We start from the raw sequence: 25,863 nt of genomic DNA on the forward strand, positions 1-25,863 counted from the left end.
TTCCAAGCTGACAATCTGTGTATAATACCAAGGCCAACTGTACCTTAATAAAGCTGTAGGTTTCTGTTTAAAGTCTACATTCTCTGAAGAAACAAGAAAGGAACCTACCTTGTCTTCTTGATTACGGAAATAATACAAGATTTTTCCAACTAGGGTACACCAAACCCTTTTGGAATATCCATGTTTCACCTGTAATTACAGAACATCAATTATAATCACAGACAGAGAAAATATTTCCACCATCTCTGAACTTTGATGATATTGGAGATGCATTTCTTGGTTCAAATTCCTATCCACATTACTGGAGATAAAATTTAAACTGTGTAACTCTATTAAGGGCATACGAATCAGAGCATTAGATGAGATGCTCATTTAAAGCACAGTAAGGCCAGTGTTGGCCTAAACAATAAAGCAGACTGGGGGAAGAAGTGTTTTCCTACCTTCGTAAGTAATCCTTTCATGGTTGGCTTGATTTCAGACTGTACAAAGAGTGGGCTGGCAGCCTGTATTTTAAGAACATTCTGCAGTACTTTGATCCATTCCTCCAAGATGTTGGGGGAATCTGCAGTCAGGTAGTATATCCGTTTCTCTGTGGTCAGCTGTGAAGTAACAAACAGTCTTGAGCTTCAACAATTGACGTATTTGACCTCATCGTGTGGGATCTGTAACACACACCACCCAGTGTAGCTTTACACTTTGGGGAGTTTATCTTCCCCAAAGTACTTTTTAGTAATGAAACATTCCATGACCAGACAGAGCAGAGACACTCTTTCTAAATCTTTATCTGGAATAGCAAGTTGAGAAAACTCCTCTTTTCAGACAAATTAATTCTCTCTATCCAAATGGTTGACCCCATGACTGCTCTCTTTATTTCTATCCCATATGTGATGATCTAACCTTTGTGGCAATACAAACAAGACTCCAGGTAGGCCTGTTTATATTTTCTGTTACTGAAACAATTTTTTGGTTTCAAATGAAAGGCTCTGATTATTTAATTACAAGTCCACACTTGGACTTCCAGTGCAACAGGGACTGGAACAAGGGGCTGGCTTTGGGGATAGAGGGAATGCTGAAACACCAGCAGAGGAGAAAAGCAGGCACCTGAATTGTTTGTTTTCCATCACCCCTTTCAATGTGGCTGGATGCATTAAGCTCAATTTGACCTTGAGGCTTTCGAATAACATCACTCTGGTATGGAAAGAATGGGAAAAAGAGTATTTTAATCTACCAACAAACAGCAATAAATTAATATAGGACTAATTTAAACATTAATCTTGATAAATACTTTCTAGTTAGACACTGTGTACCTTGTACACCTCTTGAGGAAGTGACTACTGAATCACTCTCTAACAGCACAGAAACCAGAAGTGCATTTTTTTTTCCTTTCTAGCAGCCTTAGATTATCAGTAAACAATCTAATACAAAACAACAGGTAAGTTACATGTACTTACTGGAGATTTGTAATACAGCAATTCACCTCCTTTAAGCACAAACCACCGTCGTTTCCAGGTCTTTACTTTACCACCCATTTTTAACAGATATCCAGATTTTTCCAAAGGTTCCTGGTTGTTTAGAAATAAGATAAAAAGTGGTTAGATACACATATATACCTCTGTCTGTCCCTCAGAAATAGGTAAAAATACACACATAGAGATATATTAATGACTTAAAAGCATGCTAAATAATAACAGTATTTGATGAAACTTCTAATCCAAGGACAATGTTTTTACATGCATCAATTAAGACAAATGTCATGCACATGGGATAACTAATAAATAGCCCTACTTACTGTTATAGTACATGAAGGAGAGTAAGTGCCCCAAACTACAGAAAAGAATGAAGAATATGATGTGTTCTGATTTTACTTTCTAGTTGTTTATATTAAAGAAGGAGCAAGATGAATACAAGATAAATGCATTCTTTTTTCCCAGCTCCAGGTCCTAACCCGAAAACCAGATCTAAAGCACTGTAATTCCGAGCTCCTCACAAAGCTCTAGTGTCTGCATCTGCAGAATAGAGTTCACAGTTTTGCTCTGTGAAGAAAGCCTAAAATAATTTTCATCAGCAGGTAGTCAATCCACTTGTATGCTAAGACACTAACAACTAACACAAACCATTAAAAGCTCCTGGAGGCTGACCAATACCTCATAATGGTTTGGTTTCTTTGGTCTGTCTTCACATGAAACTCTCTCTAGGATTTCTCTAATGTTTTCCCTCTATGAGGAAAGGATAGAAACTTATTACTGCACATAGATTTCCACTGATGACTTCAGCTCCTTCTTGGAATGCCCTTCTATTTACCTAACTATTCAAATCATAATTTTAAACTGTTTTGAGTATTTCATATGCATCTGATAGCAGACCTGCTTTCCAAGAAAGGAAATTTTAAGTAATTTGAATGGTATTCTGGAATTGTCGAGCTATTTTTCCTTCATTATCTAGGAAAGCTTAGAATTATCTTCCACTTTCTTTACTAGTTACAGTCTTACTTGGCTAACATTGTTGGTATATTTTACTGTTTGTATTCATAAGGCAGTCTGTGAGTCAGCAAGACTGAATGAAAAGGTTTGGTAGCTGTATTTGAACATAAATACACACAGTACTTCAGGTGCACTTCTTCACAGAACTTCAGTACTCACATTTTTTCCATTATCACTAGATGAGGATGAGGTCTTAGGAAGTTTCTGCTCTGGCTCTGAATAGTCTGTATCTACTGAATATGCATCTGGAGGAATAGCATAGTCACTTTCTGAGGTCACAGAAGACAGAGATGCACCTGTGATAAAAGAAGAAAGAGAGTTCTTTATATATTTTTTTTTATTACATTAGAAACAACTGAGATCAGAATGGCAGAAAAAACATCTGAATAGAATCTGCAGGCAAACATAAGTATCAACATAGATCCATCAGGAACCAAGGATTTTTTAGAGTATCAGCACACTGAAATATTAGCACAGTGCTAATTCTCATTTTATTCATAACTAAAGTCCCTTGCAAATGGAAAAACAAAAAAATGTCTTGTGTATATTATCACCTTCTGTTACATTACCACAGCTTCTTTAAGGAGGGAGTTAGTACCAGGAATCATTGTCTAGAAAAACAAAACCAGGATCTTTAATTAAACTAAGCAACCTTCCTTTCTCTCACTCACTATAGCATCCCGATTTCTCAGGCAACTGCTTGCGTACTAAGAAGTCATACTCAACATCTGCTTTGTGTTGAAGCTGTACGTGACTGTGTTTTGCAATCAATATGGATTTGTATACCAAGGTTTTCTAAAAGCTTGATTTCCATATTTCAGGGGGATTTTAGAGTTTATTAGCTTTAATCCTGAAAAAAATGCACCCTGCTTTCAATTCTAGAGGATCAGTAATAAAAATTCAAACTCCTCCCTCATTCATTACAGAAATTTCTTCATGTATGTAAACGTCTTCTTTTGTAAGGACTAGTGTTTCACTCTTCAAGGTTAGTTTTTTTCCTTTGTTTCAATAATTTCCCAACTCATTTGCTAATTTTATTCTTAAAAAAGGCTTTGGTAAGCCACCAAGACTTTCGGAGTGGGTTCTTCTCATCGTGGATCTTTTGTAACAAATTGCAGCATGCTTTTGGTGAAAAGTGTGACTGCCTGGATTTTTGAAGAATGGGATCTCAGCAAAGACATGTACATATGTGTTTTGTGATTAAGAAAGGTTTCCACACATTAAACAATGCAAGGACTATTTTATGGAAAGAAAATACAAACAAAAGGAATGGTTCCATTTTACAGACACAGATATAAAAGGCTGGGTGAAATCAACTTTTAAATAACCCAATTGTCTAAGCACTTAACATGAGGTATGTCTGCAGCCATGGCACTGGTTTCTGCTCAGCAGGATGAAGCTGCTGGGAAGCAGGATCTATAGGTCCTTTTCACACTAATGTGGCAAAACTACATCACTGGAAACAGGACTGGATTGCACCTGTGGCTGCCACTGGAAAACGCCGAGAGGAACCGTCACTGTCACTCTGCTCCGGGGTCACTAAACAAAGCTCCTGGTAACTGGAATTTTTATATGTATAACTGAGACTACCAAATAATGCTATTAATTAGCACTTGGCCTCATTGGGATCTTGGACTCCTTCAGTTTACACAGTGAAGAAATACTCACAGCAATTGAGACTACCAAATAATGCTATTTAAAAGAATAAAACAATATATAATGAGAAATCTTAGCACTTGGCCTCACTGGGATCTTGGACTCCTTCAGTTTACACAGTGAAGAAATACTCACAGAGCAGTAACACTGATAATGTCACCTAATGAGGAAGGATTGTATCTTTCAATATTATGAAGCATATTATTTCCATTTTGGAGATGGACAACACAATCACCTAGAACTGTGAGATTTGTCTTCCACAAGACACAGGACATTACCAGATTCAAGTATTTTAATTAAATCTTTGCACAAGACCTTAAGACAATCACTGTAAAAATGAAAGAAGTCTTTTCTTGCATGAGGTGACAGAATCAAATAATTTATTGAGGGAACTTTTCCACCTGCTTTCTGATCACATGAAATTGTTTTATAAACTTGAATGTATTTGTGTTTCTGGTGGTGATTTTTTTTCTATGTAATTTTTATATTTCTACAGTTAAAGGTCACAGGAAGTCCTTGGCATGACAGAGTATAGATAGAATGGTGCTTCTTGCTTTAAATGTACAAGTGACTTTTCCCTCATGACAACAGCCAGCTAAAAGATTAATGCCTTTAAAAGCAATAAATCCATCTATAACAGTTCTTTCTCCTGACTTGAGTAATCAATCTGGGCTTTGAGAGCCTAGATTTTAGATGTCCATCCTATTTAGTGAAGATATCAGTTCCTAAGAAAATCATGTAAACTGTCTGGTTTTCCAAAGTTCCCAGGAGTTACTTGTTTCGCCTACCTCGTTTCATAGCCCGAGGGCTCCCTGGACCACTCCTGCTTCGAGAATCAGACTCGGAAGTCCTTGAGCTGGACCGAGAGCTGTCTTCTTCCTCAGATCCTGATGACTCATCCAGAAATGGGCTGTTGCTTATTTGAGTTGCTTTCTGCAGAAGGGAACACAACATCCTTTGATAACTTGCATAAAGGGTATCAGTCATTTCCTTCGTACCGTGGCAGGGCTCTGCTGGCTTCATAATACTCAAAGCTGTTCTTGACTGGGTTGTGAGTTTTGGCACAAAAATATTAACACGAAACTGAATTCCCTCTGCCCTCTGTATGCTCAACCACACCCATACTTTAAAACAGAAACCTGAGGTAGCTCAAGGCATGGGTCTTTCCAAATCACAAAAGGCTGCCAGAAGACAAACAATGCTGTGATTACTGACTGCTGGCTGTGTGACTAGAAACAGCTTTGGCACTGACACAAAGACATTTCTACACATACACACACTTTTAATTATGACATTGAACACCATGTGGTTCTGCTTAATAATTAACAAGCCTTTGGAAAAAATCAGCAAGGAACCTAAGAAGAATTGACTTAGGCCAGTAACATTTTATAGGCAGTATTTTTTTAACCCAGCTATTTGACATTTCTATAACTTCTGGGGGTCTTTGATCTCTATACATCAACTTGGAACATATTTGGCATGGTAGTATCAAATGTGAAATAGCAAGTTCCTGGATGTGAAGCCTAACGGTATTTAAAAATTTTCTTTAAACAGTAATACAGTTACCCCTTTCAAAGTGGTGTAGACAGGAGTGGTCATGTTCTTATATATCAGAGAAGTATATAATCCAGATATGGAGCATGAAGTCAGTGAAACAGCATCTAAAAAAGCAACATATTTTATAAATTGCCTTCCTAATTCACTCCCCCAATTAACAAAATTAAAATTTAATCTTTTTTGACATTGTATAACTGCTATAAAAAGCAAACTAACTCCTGAACTATTTTGGATGTAAGATTTATAGCTTTTTGAAATTTACAAAGCTTTTAAAGACATAAATAAAATTGCAGTCACGAACACTAGCCCTTTTAAAATTGGTACCTGGTATAGATTCTTCAAAGTAGTGAAATGCAAAGTAAACTGGAGTTAACAAAGTACAAATTCAGCACAAAGTCAAGATGTAAGGTACCACAGACAATAGAAAGATAATCAGTGATCTTCTAGGCTTTAAACAGCTGTTAACTAAACCTTTCTAAAAATATTTTAAAGATTCTTGCTCACAAATCACCATAAGAACAGAACTTTTGTCGATGGGACAATGAACAGCCAAACCACTTACTTTTATTAAGAGATTCCATGGTGAAAGCTTCAGACATCCTTAAACCAGATTTGGCTACAGCATAAATTCTACTTTCCTAGACAAGCAGAATGGATTTGATAGTAGATAATTAAAACACAACAATTACTTTTGTTCTGTTTAGGCTTCTAGTCTTTGTGTTAGTGCAACTATGTGATAAAATGGTTCATAAAATGACATTGTCAATAGCAGCTGAAAAATGTATCCTTCTTTTCTATGCTGTACACCAATAGCTGTAGCCTTTTTTGACATTTTTTATACAAGGTAAGTAACTTATTCTTAAAAATACTATTACCAGGTGCCAAAGAAGCTATAGGAAGAATGTTTTTTAATGGAAGATTGTTTGTTAGGAGAGAGAAATGCCATTAGAAGACAACTTTTTGACCATTTTGTGTTAAAAGACTACAATAACAAAATGTATAATGCAAAAAGTTCAATAAATATAGAGAAGTTGTTACATAATGTATTATTCCTGAATAATACTTAATTAATATATTTAGTAAGTTATTAATTAATAAATCTCTGACACTGAAACCACAGAATTAGTGAGCCTTGACACAGTTAATTTTGGATTTTGTGTAAGACATAATAATATCTGTTTTAATATCCTGACTGGTGGCTTTAAAGTTTCACTTGGAAATACCAATTACTTCTGTAATTTGTAGTTGTCTGCTGTCAGCTTAATTGTCTAGATTGTGAGTGGTACAGTGGTTACAGAAAGGACATTGACACCACCATTCTTGGGCTGTAGTAGTGTTCACATAAATAAATAAATGCAGTCATAAGCATTACATCCTTGGATACACTCAAGAAGACATACATAACTTACAGGTCACATAAAAAACCCTGTGTTGATAATTAATAAATGCAGTCATAAGCATTACAACCTTGGATACACTCAAGAAGACATACATAACTTACAGGTCACATAAAAAACCCTGTGTTTGTCTATAAAATACAGACCATTTTTTTCAGTGGCAGGAATACTGTGCTGAAAATAAAACTAGGTTCTGAGTTTGTCATTTTGATTAAGGTAATGCCCTGTCTTGTCAATAAACAGAAAGTAATTAAAATAGAGGCAACAAAAATCACAGAAGAGAAAGTTAGTTTTGCCAGCAGGAAAAATACCTATAAGCACACTTACCCAGGAAGGAAATCGATGTAATGGAGGCGTTGGAGGTTTGTTGCTAGCACCCTTTTTTGTCGTATCACAAAGTTCTTGGGCTTCAGCATTTTGTGCTTCAGTGGTGTCATAGGTAAACACTCCTTCATCACAGCTAATCTCCATTTTCTCTAAAATATCAGTATCTTCTCCATCCACCAGATCTATGTCTGTTTCCTGAGGTCTCCACGGACGGATCATGCTTATGGCATTTCTATTTTTACCAAACATTCTGTCAGAACTCAGCTGGGGCTGGCTTAGGTGTTTCTTTGCTAACACTGAATTTAGACTAAAGACATTAGGAGTCCGTATCTTTGGATGTGGCAAATTTGAGGGAAAATTTGATGGAGTTGTGCATGGAGAACCTGCAGAAGTTGCTAGAATTGGGTGTTTGGGTGTCAGAGAAGGAGTTAAAATTGGACTTGGAGTATTTGCCTCACTGGATGAGGATGAATAATCAAGCCTCTGTGATTGAAATTTCTTATTCAGTTCATCCGAAGAACTATCTTGGTCTTTCTTTTTCCTTGTGAAGTCAGAGTTGCACTTTCCACCTGGATTGCTCAGGCCTTTTCTTAGGGACCCTTGCTGCCATGAGTATAGCTTCTTTTGCTGAGTCCTCTTAACATCAAAACTCTCTTCTTCAAAGAGAGAACTACTGTCATCAGATGCTGTCAAATACATTTCGCTTCCCACTCTACTGTACCCTGCGTTCTCTTCAGATGTGTGGCTTGAAAGAGTTGATGCACACCTGGATTTCAGTCCTTTATTGTCTCCCCCATCCTCATCTGAGCTCCAGTCGCTCCCAGTAGTACATGAGTTCTTTGACATGTCACTGTCTATGTCTTTGGATGAGCAGCTTGTTCTCATATTTTTCTTCTGCTCTGAACCAGAGGAACTTTGTTGCAATGACTTCTGACCTTTATTTGTCTCGTGTACAGGACCAGCAAAGGTAGTTTCCAGGATATCCTTCTCTGGAGGAGAAATATAATGAACATGAGAAAATTACTTTAGCAAACCTGACTAATAAATGGTTTTGTCATCATGCCTGCAAGTAGTAAGTAGGTAAGAATTTCAAATGCATGAGAAGATTTATGTTTTTTAATATTGTAAATAATAAACATTAAGAAAAAGATCATAAATTTTTTAATGTGACTGAATGCAAATTAAGTTTGCTAAAAAACTGTAATAAACATTACTCAAAGTTGTAGCTGAACTAAAAATGTCAATAAACATAAAGATAAGCAGACTGGAGCCATATTTTAAAGTCATGTATGTGTAAAAACAAACAAGCAAACAAAACTAACAAAAAGCCAACTACTTAAGAGGGCATAAAAATTTAGCTCCTTTATTAAATCTAAGGAAAGTTAAAGTTTAGTAAAGCTTGTCAGAAAGGATTTGCATTAACAAATCAAGTATTCTGAGCATTTCTACAGTGTTTATACACATAAATTTATTCTGGAAGCTATTATTGTATTCCCAATGGTAAATGCTTAAAATAAATAAGAGAGTCTCATGGAAAGTACTTCAGGAAAGACGCTGTGTTAAAAATAGCTGTGTTCCTGCTCTTTGCTTTTACCTGGTTTTACAAGAAAGAGGTATAGACTGCAACATGTTAGTGAGGCCTGCATGTTCCCAAATTAAATTGGATGCAAGAACTAGGGTTTTTTTACACAGACACTTGGAAAAGTCTGTGTTAAATACCTGTGTGAAGCTAAAGTGGCCTGAATAACACAAAGATTTTAATTTCACCCACATTAAAGTAATGAAGTCCCCAAAATTATCTGTTTCCATCTAGGCAAGCCTAAAGTTCTGTGTCTTATCCTTTCTCTTGAAATGATCACTCTTACTTCAATACCCTCCTCTGTAAAAACAGAAGTAATAATACATAGCCACCTTCATAATGAACTTGCTGTACTATAAATACACAAAATATTCATAGGATCTCTCAGTTTCTGATTTTCAAAAGACCTCAGCCTGCCATTCTGGATAGCATGATTAACTGTGGAGAAAATACTGAAATCACAAACAGTACAAGGGATTTGAGCAAAGGACCAGAGCAACAGTAAAGGTCACAACCACGTCTTTACTTCACAGCCAAAGCACCCAGGAGCCTCTGCATGCTGCCAGATAATGTATTAGTGGTATTACAGAGACTCTAGTGCTCAACAGGATGATTTCTTCCTAGTAATAGAACAGTAGCAGTGAAGAGGGAGACAGTGCTGGTATGCAATTTGAAAACAGCTGGTTTGGATGCACTGACAGAGTTGTTGATTTTAGCTTCCCACTTGTGTCAGAATAAAAATGGCAGTGTTGATGACAAGGTACCTGGCGTGTTTTTGCCTTCAGGGTAGTCTGACTCTTTAGATGAAGCCTTGCTTATTTCTTCAGGCTTTGGAGATGGTTGAGGACTTCTTGCTCTATTTGAAAAGCATCCAAAAGTCAAACTGCTTAGTCGCTGACATTCTCCAGGTTTTTGTGCTGAAGTAACAGATTTCTTACCAGTAGCTTCTGAAGAATAGTAATTCAGAAATCTTGCATTAGTGAGATACAAGAAGCTATGCAACTCTTTTCTTTACTCTATAGTACAAAGTTTCTTTTAAGGTAACTAAAATTTAGAGAAAAAAAGATAATAAAAATGTATTATAGGAAAAAAAGAGCTACCTGGTATCTCTCCATATCAGGAGAAACCCAGAGCAATGTTTCTAGTTCTTAAAAATTGATATAATAATAGAAAGAAAAAAATCTTTTAACAATTTCACAGGAAATACAGAAGAGTAAGAAGGTTACCCGGTTTAGAAGGTCGGTATGGAGGAAGACTTCAAGAGAAAGTGAAAGCAGAAATTGATGAACTGCCTTGAACATTAAATCTGTCCATCTCTGTTCATAAAAATCCCTGTGGTGGATCCAGGAACAAAAGGCCCTTACCTGACCTGTAAAACTGCTTAAAACAGTACCACGTGTTCATAATTTATTGCCTGTCACCAGCATGGACACTGCAAATGGTAATAAATTTCTTAGTATTTTTGGGCATGTCAGTAACTGTCTGTTGGAAACTACAGGGTCTCAAAAAGCCTTTAAATAGATCTCTCAGAAGAGAATGACTAGAAGTGAATGGAACTGCTATTTATCAAAAGATAGCAAAGAAACAAAACTATCCAGTTTCTTTATTGATAGAAAAGTGAATTCTAGTTTAAAAACTTTATATTGTATATGAATTTGTAAATTTTTGTATTTTCATATATTATGTGTGTACACACACACACTCCTCTACACATGATTTCTAAATATCTGTGTATTTACCTGTATATGTAAGATACATTATCAAGAAATGAGGGCTAGGTAGCAAAGTAACAAAATTTTCATATGATAATAAATTTTCAAATCAACCCAGTGTGAAGAGGATGATGGGAACCTTCAGACACACTTAAGTTGGTGAACAGGCAACCATTGTGGTAGATAAAATTCAACTTTGATCAATGTGAAATAATGCTTCTTGGAGGGGTTGTTCCTCTCTTTTCCATTTACACTTCATGAGTTTTAAATTTACTATACCCATTAGGAGAAGAATCTGGTGATACTGGGTCTGAATTAAGATTTTGGATCACTGTAGTCAAAGGTAGTAAGTAAAAATATCTGATTGGAGTTCTGATTGTCAGCTGACCATTTACTAGAAAAAGGAAATGCAGACTGACATTATTGTGTTCTTTAACAGTTTTATGACCAGCTATGCTGTAAAGATGTGAAAGCAAAGATCTGTCCTAAATCCAGTAAAATCTTACTACTTGCAGAACCTCTTAAGTAACAGTTGTGCCTTGTCTGTGTGTCTTTTCAGCATAAAACCAAATGATTCCTTCCTAACACCTTCATTTACAGTCATTCTGAGGTCAGTTCATACTCTCTGAAATCTTTGTGATTTCACAGAATATTTTCAGTCATGTCGATGCACACATTAATAGGGAATAGAAAGAAATATGCCATATAGAGAGAAGTTTTCAGAAGATTTGTACATTTACCTTGCAGTTTAGATTGTACTGTTTTCATCTCTTTGGTTTGCTTTTGGTTGATCAAGCGAAGGTTCTGATTTTCCACCTCTAACTAAAAGCATATAAATGTAATCTCATCCATTGGTGAAACAAATCTTAAAGTCATTACATCTTTTTTCTTTTCTCTGAATTTCTAAGGATAGAGCTAGTTCAAATAATAATCTCCTCTGCTACTCTAAATACCAGTCTAGGCATCTCTTTATTCTGAACAACTAAATTCCCTGCAATGATTATTTGCTCAATTCTGCCAAAATTATTCCCCCAACCAAGCAAACCCATGACTGCTTTAAAAATCCTTAATAAATAAGAGAAAAAGAAAACTGCATTGGCATTTTCAATAAAAGCAGAAGGCTAGAATTACCAACTCCTGTGCCCCTTGGCAAAACCAAGAATGAGCAGAGGAAACAGAGGGAATGCTGGTCCTAATGGCTCCTTACTATCCTATAGTAAAATAAGAATTAAAAAAAATGTGCCAATAAACTTTATACCAAACAAAAGTCTTTGTACAGGAAATAAAAAAAACCCAACAAGCCACTGCTGTAGCCTACCACTGGGAGGTAAAAGATGCTGGTTCAAACTCCTGCTCCAGATTAGGCAAACAGATTTGAATCTGAGTATCCCTTGTCATACAGAAGGGAGCCAGCAATTCCACTTCCCACTGAGTGACACTTAGTCACATCTGTGAAATTAGCTTGAGATTTTCCATAAAGAGTAAGTAAATACTTTGAGTCATACTTCATTTTATCCAAACTTTTTCATGGTAATTTTAGCTAAATTTAATAGCATTTTTATTAAATTATTTCTAAATAATTTACTTTAGCCCTCACAGATGAAAAGTAAATATTTTATGTAAGAACCTTCTAGTTTCTTACTTCAAAAACAATAACTTAATTGTTTTTCAACTCGAGTATACTTCCAGTTAACTACAAGAGAGAAAGATTTTAACTTTTACAGGCAACTTTAAATTCTACGCCCAGGGAGGAGAAAGCACAGCTGCACCCCAAAGCTGGCAGCTTTAGGCAGGGCAGAGACATGGTTATCTTACCACAGCAGAGAAAAAAGGGAGACAACTGGTCTCTTGAAACTAGGGCTGGTGTCCCTGAAACTATTTGTGACTAAGAGTAGTGTGGGCATTGTGAAATAAAAAATGATCAAGGCCTTTTTTCTGCCAGGCCCCAGCAGGCTTGGTCGGCTTTCTGAGGATTATTCACACTTCAGGCATCTGCTTGAATAAGCTTAGTTTGCCAGCTAAACTCTCTCAACTAGTGCAGAAGTTGACCTTTCAGAGAGCAGTGCTGGTCCTTCCTTCAGAAAGAGGATCCAGATCATCCTGGCTGACCAAGTCAGACATCAGAATTTAGGTGACATGGACACTCTGCTCTCTGTGCCCTTGTTTTCAATTCTTCTCTTTCCAGCAAATAACTATAAAATCAATGAAACTGGGAAGCAATTTTTCCTATGGCAATCAGGCCTTTAACAGCCAAAAGGTCTAGGGGATATCCAGTCACATCATTATATTTCCTGTGTAAGTATTGTAGCAAGAGTTATACCTCATGAAGCTTGACTGTCACCCATTCTTTTATTTTAGCTGCTTTTTCTTCTATGATTTTTGCTTCTTGCAGTCTTATTTGCTTCTGTAAAAAATTGACATAAGCATATTTTTCACTGAGTAATATAATCTGCCTGAGTAGTATCTTCAGACACAAATCCTAAGATTGCTTGAAGTAATTCAGGCTCCGGGGTAATACATGGTAATTTAAAAAAAATTAGGAACAGGGTCTTCACAATGGCTGCTATTCCTCTTTCCTCTAGTAAGAATGAAAGCTCTCCAGGGGGAACAGTGAAGAGGAATATCATCTTTCCCCTCTTAAAGGTCACATGTTCTTTCAATGGAAGACAGAGCTTAATTTGAAAAAGAATAAACATTATTCAAATTATATACTTCCAATGGGAATCTCCTTAATCAAACAACAGAAATAATGCTAAACTTTTCTGTTCTCCATTGATCTAAATTTTTATTTTCCTTTTGTGCAATTAAAAAGGGAACTGATGTTTCTCTTTCTCATTATTCCTAACCTGTTCTTCAAGTTGTTGTTCCAATTTTTGTATTATATCATTTTTATCTTGTATCAGGATCTCCAGATCTTGACATCTCTTATACAACCTGGTTTCTGATTCACTTGTTTGAACATTTGCTGCTTTTAATTTCTCTTCCATGATCTGCACCTATTTGGAAAGTCAAATATAAAAGTTTAAGGAACATAACACTCCAAGTCAAAGGTAATAATTTAGTCACAAAATACACTTAAAATTGCCTCCACACTTAAGATTCAAGACAACCCTGCAAAGTTTTGAAGCCTATTTGAGAAGAAACCCCACAGTTCATTATATTTCCCTATTCAATTAGCAACAGGACTGGCAAAACACTGGAAGATCTTACACAGGTTTTCTCAGTATCTGTGAGAGGCTTCTCATTTTGTAACACACAAGCTTTTAGAAACACCAGTTTGGGAAGAATGCAATTTATCTACAGGGAGCTGTAAACAATGTTTTAATAAATAAACAGTTGCACACTGTAAAAAAACCCAGCAAATTATCGGTAGCATTCTAAATAATTGCTTAAAAATGCTTGGCTTGTAGTCAGGAATGTTTTCTAACTCCAAATTAGTACATGAACATTTTAGTCTTATAATTTTCAGTTTCTATCTGTCTCACAGTAAGATATGAGGAATGTTTCAGGGACACTAGAGGTATGTTCATAAAATGTCTACAGTAACTTAAGTCTGCCATTTGGAATCAAAAGGCAACTTCAGTTAAATATTTAGCCACGATCTCATTATTTAAATGATGTAACTTCTGCAAGAGGAACAAACAACACAGAACAGTTCTATTTAGAAGCTGTATTGCGTAGCCTGATTTTATTTTCTTACAGATCTTCTAAAAGAGATCATTGTTTCCTCTCCCTTTTGGTTCCACATGCATCATATATCAAAGATTCATGATGCACCAATGAAGAAGCTCATTCCACGTATCTACTTTTGATTTGTGATGTTAGCTTTGACTTTATTGAAATGAACTGAATAGTGAGCAAAGAAAGGTGTTAGAACTCTCTGTTAAGACAAATCAATAGACTTTAAAAGAAACTGTCTTCTTCTCCATTTTTAGACGTACTTAAAAATCAAGCAATGTTTTGAATTTCACCTCATCAAAGTACCACATGCACACAGCTAGTGGAGATATTTATTCCATTTATACCTGCTGAAACGCTCTCTCTGCTTGACGATCAGCATCTATAACTTGCTTCTCAAGCTGCTGCATCTGTAGATATATAAAAACATACAGTTATATGGCCATGCCTTCTGCCTCTCATCAGAAAAATATATTTTCATGGTCTGTTTTGAAAAAGGAAAGGACACGTGGTGGGCAGGAGGATAAAAATAAAAGGATAAACTGTATGTGTAAGACTGGGAAAAGAATTAACCATTTTTACTGTATTAAAACATTGCAGACACTCCTCAACAGAAAAAAAAATATACAACTTTTTTCGTAGTTAATTCTCTGGCTGCCATATGACATGTGGCTTTTTTTCCTCTGCTATCAAGAGTAGAAATTTCTTTGACAACAGTCCTGAAACTTTCCTCATGTCCTCCCAAAAGAGGCAAGAGTAGAGGGAACTTGGCTGTTAATCCTTCTGATGTTGGCAAATTTAGTGACAAATATACTACAAGGACTGTCCCAGACTTCTCCACTATTGCAGGAAAGAAGGCAGGATGTGGCATAAGGGACATGGTGGCCTCAGGGGCTCCAAGACAGCAGTGGATGAAGACAGAGATCAGTGTCCATGGAGAAATGCAAGTCACCTCTGAGAGGGGAAGGCCCTGATCTCTTACTTTATAGCAATGCCCAATGAATCATGGGCTCAATCTTTGCCCAGGGCCTTGGAAAACCCCTGCATTTTACAGGATTTATTTTGAAGGCTTTCCCAACAATACGGAAGAGGCCAGAAAGATATACCTTGTTTACATTTTGTTAAGAGCCCTCTAGTCTGATTTTGCTAACTTTTTTTGTAAAGTAAGCCCTGGTTTGAAGTAACACTTGAAAGTTCATAAGGTATTCCAGGACTTAAGGACTTAGTGGTTCTCAGGAAATATCTAGGTAAGACCTCAGTTCATCTGAAGAGAATGAAACATCACATAATTAATATTGCCATACTCAGTATTCAGCTTGAAAATTGTTCTAAGAAAAGCATATGATGCAAATAATGCAAATGGAACGCATTTATTCCTTCTTCAGTTTACTGCATGATTTTAAAATAATTAGTTTCATCCTGTCTTGTTTCTACTCAATTTCTGGCATCTTTCAGTTTCTTTTTCACTCTCCATCTCTTTTTTTCTCTTCCCAGTTATGCTGCTAATCACTTGAAACTTTTAGCACCATATCCATACAAGGACAGAGTCATCGTTTTCTATCAGTCAATAACTGAAAATGGAGAAAATTAGTTTTCACTAACAGAAAAACAAAGTAACTATGACTCGTACTATAGCACGAGTACTAAAAGTACTATGACTAGCACTTTCTCATACAATACAAAACCCCAAAGTCTACATTATAATAATACCACAACACACCACTGATACAAGAGCAACAAACATTTCACAATCCACATGATTATGGTCAGGTCCCCCGTGAGCTGTTTTGCAAGAACACTTCTAAGGATATGATCTTCCCAGTCATTCATTTGCCAGATGGACAGGGAGATAAGCCTTCTTTGTTCCTCTCTGATCACATATTTAATTTCATATTTAAATAACTTCATGTTAAGATTTTAACTTTGAGTTTCATTTTTGGAATTTTGACTTCTAAGGTCGCTTTCCATCTGTCTTTTTAGTTTTACATTCAAACAGAAGTTTGGTTTGCAAGACTCGCTTTAATATAATTTTTCAGACATTTATTTTTTAGTGAGTTGGGATTGAGAAATTGAGGTTATTTCTGAATGGTCAGCTAACATTTCACTGGAGTAAAGGCACTGTGCTAAATATAGTGGAAGTGCAGGTACTAATAATGAACTAATACTCTGTAATGTTCTTACTCTTAATATTATGACAGAAAACTATTAACATTCTGACAGAAATTATAATATTATGACAGAAAACTTCAGATATTTATATTGTGAAATTCACTGATGAGTAGCAAGTTGTTCATCAACTTTCACAGGCAATTTGGAAATGCATGGGCAGCAACTGGCAATTTATGTTCCATAAGTTAAGGTCATTTCATCTGTAAGGCTGTATCAGAAATTTAGTAAGTGGAATTAAAACCTCAAAATGTTGTTTGCCAAGTTCACCCAGATTCCACTGCAGTGCAGCCAGCTCCAACTTGGCTTCAACCTGCAAACAGCTGGTCTCTCCAGCAGCATCTCCTGATCCCTGAGTGCACTGCTGCCCTTCTGCACAACCACTGGAGTCCTGGAGAATCCAGTGCACTAAAGGCCCACGATCCTTCCATGGCTGTGCACTGACACTGCACAGTGCACCTCTTGTCAGGAATACACAGTGCTGCACAGGACCAGGAACAGAATAATACTTTCATGTAGACTACTGGAACAAAGAATATGATTGGAATAAAGCTGCTGCTAAGATGAACGTAAAGCCATAAAAGCTGAGAGCATACTACCAGGTGAAAGATCATTCCAAGATTATAAAGGGAAGAACAAAGTCTATTTTTGCCTCTTCAATAGTATTGAAGAGACAACTATTGCAGGTTTCAAGAATGTGTGCTAAGAACCCTTGTGTGGTCTCACAATATGGATATGCCAGTCAGCATCCTGGCAACAACTAAATGTGAGATTTTATTTGCAAAATGTCTAAAGGATCTTTGGTTTCTTTTAGGAAACTCCTGTTAAAAAAAGGCAATCTATATTACTCAGCAGTGATCAAATATCATGGTTACCAAACATGAGCACATCTCATGTAAAATTAAATTTGCCAGAGTTTCAATAGTTTTGGTGCTACGTAATAATTACTGAGTCCTGATTTTCCCATTATTTAGAGTTTATATAGGTTTGTTTTGCAGGGTCTACTGTAACAATAATGAAATTTTAAAAAGATAGTTTTGCCTTTTGCATAAATAATCACCAAATGGTCTTTCCTGAAAAATCAGATTTACACCTATACTCTGCTTTGCTTTTTTCTAAGCCTGTGAAGTTAAACAGAAGAAATTACTACCATAGAATACTCTGAAGGCTATCAAACTTGCTGGGCAAAAGATTGGAACAATTTCTAAAGTAAGAATTTTTCTTCACAAACAAAACCTAACCTTAAACCTTCTTCTTAAGTGAGTGAGAAATTTCTCAAAAGTGATCACAGCATTACTGAGGGAAGGTGGAAATACGAGGCTGGTCCCATAGCTAATGGTTTAAATGAAGTCATGCTTTGAACTCATCAAGAATAAAATGCAGTGCTAAATCCTCTGTACCCAAAGACTATGAAGGCTATTCCAGACCATGCATTGATAGCTTAAGATACTCAAATAAAAATTAAAAAAAAAAATCCTTAACCTGAGGATGGATGTGGCAGGTAACAGCAGCCATATCCATGATTAGAGGCAAATGTCAGATGCAGAACTCTCACCTGTGGCAGCATCCTGAATACTAACAACCAACTCTGACTTTATAAAGAATTCCATTTGAAAAAAAGAAAGACCTCTGTCCCACCAACTTCTTTGTGTATACACCTCAGCAAATTGCCAGCATTACTGGATTAAAATGTTTTGTATCAGCTGTTAGGTGAGACATTGCTCGAATGAACTACAGTCTGTAAAGGATCACTGACATAAAGTTGGCTTCCCAGGAGAAACATGGAGGGCCATCATGTTATTGATAACATTTGGCATGTGAAATATGTTTAAGCTTCATTTTCTATCATGGCCTAAATAAGGTAACTTGAAATAATGCCCCAGTTCAACACACTTCTTGTAAGGAATTGTTCTTGTCACCCACACTGGATTGGTGCAAATTCAGTAAGAATTCAGAGATGTCCTGTCGTAATCTATGCTGGGTTTTATTTTACAGTCTTAAATATATAAAAAATAGATGCATATTGACTAAAGAACACAGGTACAGAAGAACAGATGCTACTTTAACCTGCACTTTCACCTTCTGTCTTTAAGTGAAAAATCCTCTTACAATTTCCAGAAAACAGACTGGTGCATGCTGCATCAATTACTGAATTATAGAAAACAGTTGCTATTGTTAGAAGCAGATTTGGTTTTAAACTTAGTAAGGAAATAACTACTCTACATCTGACACTCATCAAATTGAGCTATTTTTGTTCAAATAATGAGCAGAGAAAGGCCACATGTGAATAAATAGTGAATGCTTTGAAGAAACATGGCAGCAATAAAAACAGAGGTGTACTGCCTTGGAGGTCTGGACATTGAAGTACAACACACAGTCACTGGGAATTTTGTACAATACAAAGGCAGATCATAAAGTGATTCCTTTTCAAGGGTCACCTGGAAGTTTCTTGGCTGTATTCAGAAATGTTGAACATATATATTTTTATGCAAGTAAAGAAATTTTTATTTGAGGAAAGCACATACTACCTGAAATTCTCAAAAGTCTTTACTCACAAATTTCAAAAATACGTCTTTTGTATGCATATACGTGTATCTATACTTTCATTTCTGTACATATATATAGAGATCATTATTCCTGTAGTGTGTATTAGTGAGAAATTACAGCATTAAAATGATAACTTTCTTGTTACTTGAAATTGCTTTTTAACAATTTTTAAAGGAACATTTATTTTAAAAATTAAAATTGTTGTAATTAGTTTCTTTTTGAAATCTGAAAAATGTTTGTTATGTATAGGAACAAACTCCTATTTTTTACCCAAGTAAATATTCAACATAATTTATCTCATTCATGTTTGAAATTCACATTATAATCAGTGCACAATATAGTGTCTCCTAGTTTTTAATATTATAAACAATACAGTTGTATCACATAGACTTTTTGAAATACATATAGGAAAAATGCAATCAATTATGAACAAAAAGAAAAGCATCACTTCTCTGTATGCCTTTCCATATATGTTGATAATAGGTCAAAGTTTTTTAAAAGGAAAAATGAGTTAAAACCTAATGTTTCTGAACAGTTTGCTGATGAAATGCAAAACTTTCAGTGATTTGAGAATTATATGTTTAGAGTCTGTTTTTCTTGCACTTCAATTTTTCAAATCTTCATAATCTGAAAAAAAACCCCAAACCATCTGAGGCTGAAAAATAATGTTCCCCATTAAAAAAAAAAAAAAAGAAAAAAAAAAAAAGAAGGCAGTAAATCTGCCCATTTTTAGTTGCAGTGAACTACCGGTCTTCATACCACATAGGACTTACCAAAAGCAGAGACATGGGTGTATCGTTGCTTCTATAAAGAAATAGGAGAAGCAATTGAGGGATAAACACACCTACAACTGTCTTTCAAAGGTGCCAGTAGATATAAACAGGTGAAGAATACACAGAGACTGCCAACTAGCAGACACTCATTTTTCACATTGAGTAAAAAAGATTTTAGCAGTGCCTTCTAATAGAAGTTATGAAGACAAAAGATAGGGGGGCGTTTGTGTGTGTGTGTGATACTTGGTAAGTTTATAAATGGTTTGAAGAGTATGCCTGCCAGCTACTACTACCCCCTAAAAAGGGTAAATCTGACCAAGATTTACCCTTTTTATTCTCTATTCCTGTGTTTTGACCAAATATTTCAACAAATCTCTGCATTTCCAGAAAAAAAGTTAGTACTTCTTAAAAGCAAGTAATCTGCTTCTCAACAGCTTTGATGACAGCCAATTTTCATGTTTTACAATATGCTTGTAAAACATATCATATAAAGCCAATAATATAAAGCCCAATCATATAAAGCCTTGCACATATTTTTTAGTTGAAAGCAATGGTAAAAATGTTCTAGAAGCATGACTTACTCCTTTTACAAAAAGCTCTCTCTTCTAGTGGTTTAACTTAGGAAAATACAGTAATATTCCTCCTAGTTCTGTAACTCATTTATTAAAACCCTGACTAGGTATGTTCCATCCATATTTTCCAACATTATTCTTTCTGCCTTGACATTTCTCTTCAATGTATTATGTATTCTCTATAAGGGCAATGGTAGATCTTTCTAAGCTACAACAAATTTTAAATGTGACCTAATTAAGCCATAATGACAAAACACCTAAATAAAAGACATGTAAAATACATATAGTAATATTTCATAGGAAAAATAAACAAGAAGATAATTTGTAAAGAAGGAATGAGCACATGCCTTGGGGAAGAAATATTTTGTTCTTTTCTTGACTGTTTTTTTTATCCCAAAGGGAATACAATAATTAGAGAAACTTATCTTTAATTGAACAGCTTTGCATTTAACTTATTAGTAGAAATCCATTTTGTTATATAATCTAGGAAATGATACTTTAGACCCACCCACATTTATAAAATTAAATATGCCTTCAGTGAAAAACTGGTATTTTGACACAATAGCTTTTGCCTAGAACAATATGAAGCCTATAAAAGTATAACTCAGTTTTTTAGTCCTCCAAATGAAGAATTGCTTTCTGAACCTAATCTTTTTTGTCACAGATCTCCCCCAAAGGGCTAACACTAAAAGCTAAGCCTCAATGGGGCTCAAATGTTCCTTAGGCTACTTACAGACCAAGCAATGTATTGTATGTGAAATTTTATGGTTTGTTATTATTTCCTACATGAAAAAAAAAAAATAGATAAAGAATTAGTCACTTGGATTAAATTCAGAAAACTACAGCCTTGTATTTCCTTTAGATCTCACCTGAATGCTCGCCTAGGTTATGACTACTGCAACCACAGTAGGCTCACAATCTGCCACTTTTTAGTGCTTGCCCATGGTTTTTCTTCTCCCATCTTCTTCATTTCATTACCAATTAACAGGTGAGAGTTACAATTCTTCTCATGAACAAAGCACTGTCAACCATTCATCTGCAAATTTGCCATCTAACCAATTCTTTTTTATTTTGTCACACAAATGTAGGAAGTGTAAAAACAATTTGATTCTTTGATGTCAGAGTTGCATCTATGTGTGCACACATGTGCAAACACCCCAAACAGACACACACCCACTTCTGCAGATGACCAGCAGTTCTGCAATCTGCATGTGCAGAACTGCAATCCTGTTCACTTTAACTGCAGCAAGTTCTGGCACTGCTCTCCTAGGTAGGCAGAAGTCACTTCTTAATTGCAAGCCTCTCTTACTTCTCCTTTTTAGCAATTCAGCTCATTCCTATGAACTGTGCTTAGCACAAAAGCCTTTCCTTAGAACAAAATGAAACCTCCAAAAATTGTCAGTCTCTATTTGCTTGGTTTCCAAAATGAAAAAAAAAGGCTCAAAATTTCTATTGCTCTCCTTGATTAGACCAGTTTTACTACTGTGTTATTTTACTTCTTTTATTTTAGTTCTTTTCAATATTTAAACATGATTTTAAATAATTATTTAGCTCAAAAGGTTTTCTGGTGGTCATTTAATGAGTGAAAAGTACCTATGAAAAAACAATCTTTCACATCTCAGTTGAGTTCATTGTAGTAAAATTCATTATTTCTCTGGGAAATTATATAACTTAAGAATGTAAACCAGAAAAACCCAGAGAGGGAACTTTTCCAGAACTGGTAGTCTAGGAGAGCTGCCAGCAAACATACAGATTTAAAAATGTTAAATTCAGCAGTGGGATTTGAGGAGGCAGTGTAGTGAAGGACAATTGAGCAGCATGTAATGCTGTGCTTTTCCCAATGTCAGTAACAGAACGTTCCTAAGCCTGGTAAAACAGTAGGAAATTCCCTCTTTCTGGTAGTCATCTTTCCCAACTCAGATCTTATCCTGATAGTTAAATTGCAGAGACAAAATCAAACACAAATTAGGCAGATGGCCATTCTTAGCACAGACATTATCAGAGCATTCAAAATCTTGAAAGGAGTGAAGACACTATTCAGCAAGCGGGAAGAAGGTACCAAAGCCCTTTGGCAGCAAGGAAGAAGTCTCACATACTGCTTAAGGTGAAAAAGACAAACATATATCAAGAATATGTTCATCTGCTTTGTTTTCCACTGATGACTGTACTGCAATTGTGGAAATTCTGCTACCTGTGTCTCCCTGAATTGTGGCTTCTGATTAGAGCTACAACATGAGCGTCCACTTGAAATAGGATGTGCTGCATCCTGAGAGGCGATGGCTTCAGACCACTCACAGCCAACATTTTCAAAAAAGAAAACTTGACTGACACTGAATTTATTCACGACATTGAAGTGTATAGGACACTTTGAAAACCCATGGTAAAGGACCAAGAGATTCCAGAAATATATATAAGGCGGCATGTTGCACTTTAAAGACAAGACAACAAGTATTTAAAGGAAGAAAGTACACTCCCAGGGAAATGAAAATTGAATGAGCAAAAATAGTTCTCTCCATCAAAAGTGGTGAACAAAATTCTGTAGATCCTATAAGTGAAATGCTAAACAAATATTAGATGGGCTAAGGACCCATTATCACATTTTTCACAACTTCCATCAACTCCACATGTTAGGTGGGCTGGAACAGAAGTGAATACCACCAGAAAGGAGGTACTAAACCTCTGGCCTGACAGAAAGGCTGTGCTCTTCATGCCATTACCGAGCCATGCCTCTACAAGAACAACTAATTTATTGCTTCCTGAGTTCTCTTTTTTTTTTTTTCCATTTTCAACCTCCTTAGAAAGAATGTAGTTTTAAGACATGCAAAAACAACAAAACAAAAAAAAGCTCCACCATTTTAAAAAGGCATAGCATGAACTTAAAAATAGACAAGGGATAAAAATGAAACTATAAGAAATGTGTAGGTATTAAAAAGTTGTAAACAAACCTACTACTCTATTCATATAAACTTTTATTCTTCTTAACTCTCCCTGCTTTCTCCTATTTGTACCTTTCTAATTGCAACTGAATTATTCCCCACAATGAGAAGAATTTTTAAGGACAACTAAATACAGAAAAATTACTTTCATCTGAATAATTTTTGTTCAATTGTATTCTGCTCCCCTTTACCCTTCATAATCCTTTGATTCAAATGAAAATACTCGTGCTTTTTTACAATTTTTATATTGGCAATCACTGTGTAAGTCCAATGCGTTACTGACTTTTCCTCCAAAAACATTAAACATGAAATTGCCATGCCAGAGATAACAAAACAGACTGCATCTGCTTCATTTTCAAATGTCAAATGACATACCATATATAGGTCTATGAAAGGAATAAAAATACATTGTGACACGAATTTAGCTGTTGGTTTGTAAGACAAAGTCCAAAATGCATTATGCTTTGGAATATACTGAAAATGGTATTTAGCCTAAAAATTGATTATCATTCAATTTTCATGATCTGTTCAGAAAGCATAAATAATATTACATTTGTGATGTAGAGACTCGTTGCTAGCTGAGCATGTATACAGAGACTATCCAAGTGGAAGGTTAAAACAACATACATATGAAAAGAATTCTCTCTCATAATCATTTATGTTTGTTGAAAACCACTTAAAGCATAACATAATGACCCTCAGCACTGCAGGAAACAAACCTGGAGACATTCATAGGAAGCTTGAGTATTACTGGACAGACTAACCCATAACACAGCATTTGGGTTAGTGCCATATTCAGAACTTATGGGGTCTGATGAAATTCAGTGGAGGCTGCCCAAGTGGGAATTTAACACAGCTATGTAGTTCTACTAAAATGATTTTTTAGTGGTAGGAAGACCATCAACTTTATACCTTATGTTGTGTGCACGTTCTAGGTGAAAAATGCATTTACTGAGAAAAGAATGAAGGTCACCAGCTTTTCCTGTGATTTGAAATGCCAGCTGGAAGCTAAACTTGTAGTAGAAACATGTAATTTCTTACTCAACAAAGGGGTTTTTTTGTAAACTCTTCACATACGTAAGCTGCGTTAAAATACAGGCCTCTGCTTAAAGCTCAGTTTCACAGCCATCCGAAATTTGGCTTACTAGGATACTTTCTAACATCATTCCTTAAATTCCTGTAAAGACCTCTCCCACTTACAGCAGCAGCTTCTGCTTAAAACTGCAACAAGGTTTCTTTCTTTGCAAGTTACATTTATAAATATAGACTTTACTTGGCAAAATGAAAACATATTAAAAACAAATAAAAAACAGGGAATGGATTAAGTTTTCTAAAAACACTGTATATTGCCTTGTTTCTCTCTCTTCTCAAGTTCAGTAAAAAATTAAAGCTCTGGTAGCTGTACTGCTACAACACATTCACAATGCAAATTTCTCAAACTCCTCAGCTGAGTTTCAAGGATGACTACTTCCTAAATTTACAGAACACAGTCAAGTTTGTTTTTCTGAATCACAATACACCCGTTAGAATAATATACTCAAGACTTTTCATGTTAATTCTTCATTTATTTGCAGGGGTGCTATTAAATAAAGTAACTTTGCAAAGGTATTTAGTTTCTAGTGTATAAGAAAAGTAATTCAATTAATGCAGCCTGGATACATTTACAGGCTCACACAGATCATACACAAATATTGGAAATGGCTAGATTCAAGACATCCCTTATTTAAATCTGATTCCAGACTGTTAAACAACAAGAGGCAGAACCCAATGGCAGTTTCTGGCAAGTCATACACATGGGGTAATGGGATATAAACTCCCTTCCCTGATATCGTCTTGAAGATACACCTCCCAAACACAGGCAAAGGAGGAGGGCTGGAGAATTACCACCAATCCATGTATCTTATCTTCTTGTACAGACTCCCTGTTTTTGTCACAGTATCATTCTTACTCTGTTTTCTACAACAATTACATAGTATAATACCCACAGGGTTTTATGTCTGTCACACCACAGTGCTGTGATTTTGTTGCTGCTTTGAAGTGGAACACTGTCTGCTGCTATTGTTCAATGTTTCAGTACACATTTCATAGAGTAGAGATGATTGTAAACAAAACCACAAATAAAGGCCTGTGCTAATCAAAGTAAGGGTGAGAATTATTTCTGACACATTTGCCAATGTGTTTCATTCTATAACAAGTAACAAATCCAGAAAGTACCTATAAATCCTGATATCAGCTGCATTATTATTTTGTCATTAATATCAGGATGACTGTCAAATACTGGCCAATTGGGTTTTCATTACTCCCTTTGCTATTTCCCAAACATATTTTGAGTAACAATCCCACACAGTTCAATTTCAAACTAGTGGGAGTGTATCTTTACTTTAACAAATACTGAGAGCTGTCGGTATAATTTCAAAAATTAAAACATGTGACAAAATAACCACTGAGTTAATGGCAAATGAAACCAACTCAGAAATACATTC

At 35.7% G+C, this 25,863-nt stretch overlaps 1 protein-coding gene across 6 annotated transcripts in view; it reads right to left on the minus strand.

The window, feature by feature from the left end:
• The window catches only part of PLEKHH2 (pleckstrin homology, MyTH4 and FERM domain containing H2), a 53,349-nt gene that overhangs the window by 19,745 nt on the left and 7,741 nt on the right, over window positions 1-25,863 (minus strand). For 2 of the 6 annotated variants that reach the window (XM_039698028.1, XM_039698029.1), the window contains 14 exons: window positions 14,734-14,796; window positions 13,555-13,704; window positions 13,029-13,112; window positions 11,449-11,530; window positions 9,761-9,943; window positions 7,418-8,406; window positions 6,256-6,331; window positions 5,703-5,797; window positions 4,925-5,069; window positions 2,640-2,776; window positions 1,452-1,562; window positions 1,102-1,188; window positions 441-599; window positions 109-189 (listed from right to left, as the gene is read on the minus strand). In XM_039698028.1, the coding sequence (XP_039553962.1) occupies window positions 109-189; window positions 441-599; window positions 1,102-1,188; window positions 1,452-1,562; window positions 2,640-2,776; window positions 4,925-5,069; window positions 5,703-5,797; window positions 6,256-6,331; window positions 7,418-8,406; window positions 9,761-9,943; window positions 11,449-11,530; window positions 13,029-13,112; window positions 13,555-13,704; window positions 14,734-14,796 (2,442 nt within the window). Of the gene's footprint in view, window positions 1-108; window positions 190-440; window positions 600-1,101; window positions 1,189-1,451; window positions 1,563-2,639; window positions 2,777-4,924; window positions 5,070-5,702; window positions 5,798-6,255; window positions 6,332-7,417; window positions 8,407-9,760; window positions 9,944-10,360; window positions 10,429-11,448; window positions 12,999-13,028; window positions 13,381-13,554; window positions 13,705-14,733; window positions 14,797-19,872; window positions 19,904-25,863 lie in introns of those variants that run through there. The other 4 variants (XM_039698031.1, XM_039698030.1, XM_039698034.1 and 1 more) reach the window with 4 other exon arrangements.

This window comes from Passer montanus, unplaced genomic scaffold (assembly GCF_014805655.1).
Source record: "Passer montanus isolate IOZ18808 unplaced genomic scaffold, ASM1480565v1 scaffold12, whole genome shotgun sequence".
NCBI lineage: Eukaryota > Metazoa > Chordata > Aves > Passeriformes > Passeridae > Passer > Passer montanus.